Here is a 7,114-nt window from a genome sequence, read left to right on the forward strand (position 1 = left end):
GGGGTTACTACTGAGCAGGGGATCATCAGAGCTGGGGGTTACTACTGAGCAGGGGATCAGCAGAGCTGGGGGTTACTACTGAGCAGGGGATCAGCAGAGCTGGGGGTTACTACAGAGCGGTGGATCAGCAGAGCGGAGGGTACTACTGAGTGGGGCATCAACAAAGCTGGAGGTACTACTGAGCTGGGGATCTACTGAACAGAGGTTCTAATGAGCTGGGGATCTGCTGAGTGGAGGTACTACTGAGCTGGGGCTCTACTGGGCCCCTTTATAACGTCAGCACACACACAGGGCATTTGCCAAGCTTCAATAAATCTACACAAACGCATGACTGAAGCATCAAAAAGCATGTTGAAGTGTTAGGGGCTTTAATGTGTGTTAAAGTCAAAGCAAGTGGAACCCCACAAAGTACAAACAGTCGGAGGTTCTATTCTTGCGCAGACTGTTTCTTGGTATAATTCTGGATGGCGGCCTGGAAATGTTCCGTGGTGTTCAGCTCCGGTCTGAACAGAATGACGTAACATTTTGGAACAAAATAGCCAATGAGAATCCCCAACACACTGACAAGGACAGCACAGACATTGACCGCTGCGAGGTACTTCCCTTGATAGACGATGTACGTGGTGAAGAACGCGATCCAGGAGAAGAAGTAGACCAGCAGACTGAATGAGATGCACTTGGCCTCGTTGTAGTTTGCCGGTAAGTCTTTCCCCATGTAGCAGAAGATGAAACATATCATACAGAGGGACCCGATGTAAGTGATTTGAGCGATGGCGCCGACAGAGACCATCTCGGAACATTTCAGTATGATCTGATCCAAGAAGGTAGAATAATCGGCTACAGGCCTTGGAGGCTTCACCACGATCCACACGACGGAGATCAGGACCTGAATGGTGGAACTGACGGCAATGAAGACGTCCGAGCCGTTCTTCTTCACCCAGATGTCGTAGACTCTTGGCATAAGGGAGGCCATCTTGAAAATGCACACAATCTGAAAGGCATGGACCACGATGCAGGAGAAGCAGATAGTGAAGCTCACAGCAAAGATGGGTTGCCTCACCATACACGTGACCACCTCAGGCTTCCCGAAATAACAGTACAAGGTGAAACACGAGAACGCCAAGGACAGCAGCATCCCCAGACACATCTTCCCTCCCGCCGATTTTACTACCGGCGTGTTCAGATTGATAATGAATATGGCGGCTATAGTGATGATAACCATCACCAGTAATGTAATGATGGACAGAAGGATGAGGGATGATGGCTCCGCCCACTTCAGATATTCCAAGGTTCGGTTGTAACAGACGTCACTTCTCATTGGAGACCACTGGTCAGATCCACAGGGCTGGCAGGAGTAAAGATCTGCAGAACAGAGGGGATTGCTATTAGTTTCAGATCAATCACTATGAATATTAGATGAATTTTCAGTTCAATGGATACAAATTTAAGATTTAAGATCAGAGACTGCGGCTGTAGCACAGGAAATAACAGAATGCACGCATAGTACAGATGATCAGAGACTGCAGACACAGTACAGGAGATGACCAGAGACTGCAGACACAGTACAGGAGATGATCAGAGACTGCGGACACAGTACAGGAGATGATCAGAGACTGCGGACACAGTACAGGAGATGACCGGAGACTGCGGACACAGTACAGGAGATGATCAGAGACTGCGGACACAGTACAGGAGATGACCGGAGACTGCGGACACAGTACAGGAGATGACCGGAGACTGCGGACACAGTACAGGAGATGACCAGAGACTGCAGACACAGTACAGGGGATGACCAGAGACTGCGGACATAGTACAGGAGATGACCAGAGACTGCGGACATAGTACAGGAGGTGACCAGAGACTGCAGTACAGGAGATGACCAGAGACTGCAGACACAGTACAGGAGATGATCAGAGACTGCGGACATACTAATGGAGATGACCAGAGACTGCGGACACAGTACAGGAGATGACCAGAGACTGCGGACACAGTACAGGAGATGACCAGAGACTGCGGACATAGTACAGGAGAGGACCAGAGACTGCAGTACAGGAGATGACCAGAGACTGCAGACACAGTACAGGAGATGATCAGAGACTGCGGACATACTAATGGAGATGACCAGAGACTGCGGACACAGTACAGGAGATGACCAGAGACTGCGGACATAGTACAGGAGGTGACCAGAGACTGCTGACACGGTACAGGAGATGACCAGAGACTGCGGACACAGTACAGGAGATGACCGGAGACTGCAGACACAGTACAGGAGATGACAAGAGACTGCTGACACGGTACAGGAGATGACCAGAGACTGCGGACACAGTACAGGAGATGACCAGAGACTGCGGACATAGTACAGGAGGTGACCAGAGACTGCTGACACGGTACAGGAGATGACCAGAGACTGCAGACACAGTACAGGAGATGACCAGAGACTGCGGACACAGTACAGGAGATCATCAGAGACTGCGGACACAGTACAGGAGATGACCAGAGACTGCGGACACAGTACAGGAGATGACCAGAGACTGCGGACATAGTACAGGAGATGACCAGAGACTGCGGACACAGTACAGGAGATGACCAGAGACTGCGGACACAGTACAGGAGATGACCAGAGACTGCGGACATAGTACAGGAGATGACCAGAGACTGCGGACATAGTACAGGAGATGACCAGAGACTGCGGACACAGTACAGGAGATGACCAGAGACTGCGGACACAGTACAGGAGATGACCAGAGACTGCGGACACAGTACAGGAGATGACCAGAGACTGCGGACACAGTACAGGAGATGACCAGAGACTGCAGACACAGTACAGGAGAGGACCAGAGACTGCGGACACAGTACAGGAGATGACCAGAGACTGCAGACACAGTACAGGAGATGACCAGAGACTGCAGACACAGTACAGGAGATGACCAGAGACTGTGGACACAGTACAGGAGATGACCAGAGACTGTGGACACAGTACAGGAGATGACCAGAGACTGCAGACACAGTACAGGAGATGACCAGAGACTGCGGACACAGTACAGGAGATGACCAGAGACTGCAGACACAGTACAGGAGATGACCGGAGACTGCGGACATAGTACAGGAGATGACCAGAGACTGCAGACACAGTACAGGAGATGACCGGAGACTGCGGACATAGTACAGGAGATGACCAGAGACTGCGGACACAGTACAGGAGATGACCAGAGACTGCAGCCAGTGGCGTGTTTAGATTTTGTGCTGCTCTAGGCAACACAAAAATCGGCGCCCCCCTCAGAGAGAGCCTGACATTGATGAACAACACCCCTGCCTCCCACCTGAGAGAGCCTTCCACTACAACTGCCCCCCCCCCCCCCCAGCCACCATCCCACATGGTGAGAGAGAGAGACACTCGCCTTATCAGCTCCAGATATCCCCGGGAACGAGAGCCGGGCTGTGCATACATCATCATGAAACTCGCAGCCTCTCTTGGAACCCACCAGGTCCCCATGCCGTGTGTGTCCCCTCTTCTGAGAGGCAGTGCTGCCCCCCCTGAAAAATGCCGCCCTAGGCAAATGCCTTGTTTGCCTTGCGGTAAATACACCCCTGACTGCAGCTGTAATACAGGAGATTATTAGAGACTGCAAATGTACGATCGAATATATATTATGTCAGCGGTCTGAAGGCACTTTCATCCCCAAATAGTAAACCTGTCCCTTGTATGTAAACCATTTTGGCATACACGTACAATCAGCTCTGCAGCAATTCCTAAGAGCAACTAAGTAGCCATTTTTAAAATTCTACATTTCAGCAATGTACAGCTTTACAGTTGGTGAACAACAGGTCAGGGTTTTGGTCCAGGATAACAGTTCACAGGCACTCTATGGGGAGAAGTACCTACCTGGCCAGGCTCACCACCCATTCTCCGGCTCCTTGACCCTTTACACTCTGGCTTTCACTCACTCCACTCCACTGAAACTGCCCTACTAAACCTCACTAATGACCTACTAACTGCTAAAACCAATGGCCACTACTCCATACTCTTCCCAACCAATGGCCACTACTCCGTACTCTTCCCAACCAATGGCCACTACTCCGTACTCTTCCCAACCAATGGCCACTACTCCGTACTCTTCCCAACCAATGGCCACTACTCCGTACTCATCCCAACCAATGGCCACTACTCCGTACTCATCCCAACCAATGGCCACTACTCCGTACTCATCCCAACCAATGGCCACTACTCCGTACTCATCCCAACCAATGGCCACTACTCCGTACTCATCCCAACCAATGGCCACTACTCCGTACTCTTCCCAACCAATGGCCACTACTCCGTACTCATCCCAACCAATGGCCACTACTCCGTACTCATCCCAACCAATGGCCACTACTCCGTACTCATCCCAACCAATGGCCACTACTCCGTACTCATCCCAACCAATGGCCACTACTCCGTACTCATCCCAACCAATGGCCACTACTCCGTACTCATCCCAACCAATGGCCACTACTCCGTACTCTTCCCAACCAATGGCCACTACTCCGTACTCTTCCCAACCAATGGCCACTACTCCGTACTCTTCCCAACCAATGGCCACTACTCCGTACTCTTCCCAACCAATGGCCACTACTACGTACTCTTCCCAACCAATGGCCACTACTCCGTACTCTTCCCAACCAATGGCCACTACTCCGTACTCTTCCCAACCAATGGCCACTACTCCGTACTCTTCCCAACCAATGGCCACTACTCCGTACTCTTCCCAACCAATGGCCACTACTCCGTACTCTTCCCAACCAATGGCCACTACTCCGTACTCATCCCAACCAATGGCCACTACTCCGTACTCTTCCCAACCAATGGCCACTACTCCGTACTCATCCCAACCAATGGCCACTACTCCGTACTCATCCCAACCAATGGCCACTACTCCGTACTCATCCCAACCAATGGCCACTACTCCGTACTCTTCCCAACCAATGGCCACTACTCCGCACTCTTCCCAACCAATGGCCACTACTCCGCACTCTTCCCAACCAATGGCCACTACTCCGTACTCTTCCCAACCAATGGCCACTACTCCGTACTCTTCCCAACCAATGGCCACTACTCCGCACTCTTCCCAACCAATGGCCACTACTCCGTACTCTTCCCAACCAATGGCCACTACTCCGTACTCTTCCCAACCAATGGCCAATACTCCGTACTCTTCCCAACCAATGGCCACTACTCCGTACTCATCCCAACCAATGGCCACTACTCCGTACTCATCCCAACCAATGGCCACTACTCCGTACTCATCCCAACCAATGGCCACTACTCCGTACTCTTCCCAACCAATGGCCAATACTCCGTACTCTTCCCAACCAATGGCCACTACTCCGTACTCTTCCCAACCAATGGCCAATACTCCGTACTCTTCCCAACCAATGGCCACTACTCCGTACTCTTCCCAACCAATGGCCACTACTCCGTACTCATCCCAACCAATGGCCACTACTCCGTACTCATCCCAACCAATGGCCACTACTCCGTACTCTTCCCAACCAATGGCCACTACTCCGTACTCTTCCCAACCAATGGCCACTACTCTATACTCTTTCCAACCAATGGCCACTACTCCATACTCTTCCCAACCAATGGCCACTACTCCATACTCATCCCAACCAATGGCCACTACTCCATACTCATCCCAACCAATGGCCACTACTCCGTACTCTTCCCAACCAATGGCCACTACTCCGTACTCTTCCCAACCAATGGCCACTACTCTATACTCTTTCCAACCAATGGCCACTACTCCATACTCTTCCGAACCAATGGCCACTACTCCATACTCATCCCAACCAATGGCCACTACTCCGTACTCTTACTACTTGACCTCTGTGCAGCTTTTGATACTGTTGACCATCCCCTCCTCCTCAAAAACTCCACTCTCTTGGCCTCCAAGACTCTGCTCTCTACTGGTTCTCCTCCTACCTTTCACAGCGCTCCTTCAGTGTCACCTATAACACTGCCTCCTCTGCTTCACTTCCTCTTTCTGTAGGGGTCCCTCAACGTTCTGTCCTTGGATCCCTTCTCTTCTCTATCTACACCTCCTCCCTTGGTTACTTGATAAACTCCCTCCTCATTGGTCGACCTCATCTCAGGCTATCCCCTCTTCAGTCTATCATGAATGCTGCTGCCAGACTCATCCACTTTACTAACCGTTCTGTATCTGCCACCCCTCTCTGCCAATCCCTCCACTGGCCTCCACTCAGTGTCCTCCACCCCTCTCTGCCAATCCCTCCACTGGCCTCCACTCAGTGTCCTCCACCCCTCTCTGCCAATCCCTCCACTGGCCTCCACTCAGTGTCCTCCACCCCTCTCTGCCAATCCCTCCACTGGCCTCCATTCAGTGTGCTCCATCCCTCTCTGCCAATCCCTCCACTGGCTTCCCATTGCCCAACGAATAAAATTCAAAACATTAACAATAACATATAAAGCCATTTATAACTCCGCCCCAAATTACATCACCAATCTTGTCTGCAAATATCACCCAAACCGTACTCTCCGCTCATCGCACGACCTCCTGCTCTCTAGCTCCCTTGTCTCCTCCTCCCATGCTCATCTCCAGGACTTCTCCAGAGCTTCCCCCATCCTCTGGAACTCTCTACCCCAATTTATCAGACTTATCGCCTACTCTGCTCACTTTTAGGCAATCTCTGAAAACCTCTCTCTTCAGGGAAGCCTATCCTGCCCTCAGCTAATAATAGAATCTTCTACTCCTCCTACCAGTCCATCCCCCACAGTTACTACCTTTTGTACCACTAGCCCCTCCCTCTTAGATTGTAAGCTCCCAGGATCAGGGCCCTCTTATCCCTCTTGTATTGAACTGTATTGTTTCTATATTGTCTCCCGTTATATTGTAAAGTGCTGAGCAAACTGTTGGCGCCATAAATCCTGTATAATAATAATAATTATCAAAACTCCCGGTGTGCATGGAGATTTAAACTGGTCACAGACCAAGGGAGGAAGAAGAAAGCCAAATTACCGCTCGTATTCAGAAAGGTCATCGCTGGGCAAGGAAAACAATTAAAACAGCAAGCGTAGGAGCCGGTCTGCACCCTCCTCTCGCCTTTCCCACAT

The 7,114-nt window shown here is 51.1% G+C and overlaps 1 protein-coding gene across 2 annotated transcripts in view; it reads right to left on the reverse strand.

Annotated features, from left to right (window-relative positions):
- Window positions 1-351: 351 nt before the first annotated feature.
- LOC149444242 (taste receptor type 1 member 1-like) overlaps window positions 352-7,114 on the reverse strand; it is a 43,617-nt gene continuing 36,854 nt past the window's right edge. For both annotated transcript variants that reach the window (XM_089654774.1, XM_089654773.1), the window contains 2 exons: window positions 7,020-7,114; window positions 352-1,362 (listed from right to left, as the gene is read on the reverse strand). The exon at window positions 7,020-7,114 is cut by the window's right edge and continues 26 nt beyond it. In XM_089654774.1, the coding sequence (XP_089510900.1) occupies window positions 428-1,362; window positions 7,020-7,114 (1,030 nt within the window). In that variant the 3' untranslated portion in view covers window positions 352-427. The remainder of the gene's footprint in view (window positions 1,363-7,019) is intronic.

The sequence above is a fragment of the Staurois parvus genome, unplaced genomic scaffold, assembly GCF_062004578.1.
Source record: "Staurois parvus isolate SC_StPar_1 unplaced genomic scaffold, SC_StPar_1.0 ptg000797l, whole genome shotgun sequence".
In the NCBI taxonomy this organism is placed as follows: Eukaryota; Metazoa; Chordata; class Amphibia; order Anura; family Ranidae; genus Staurois; species Staurois parvus.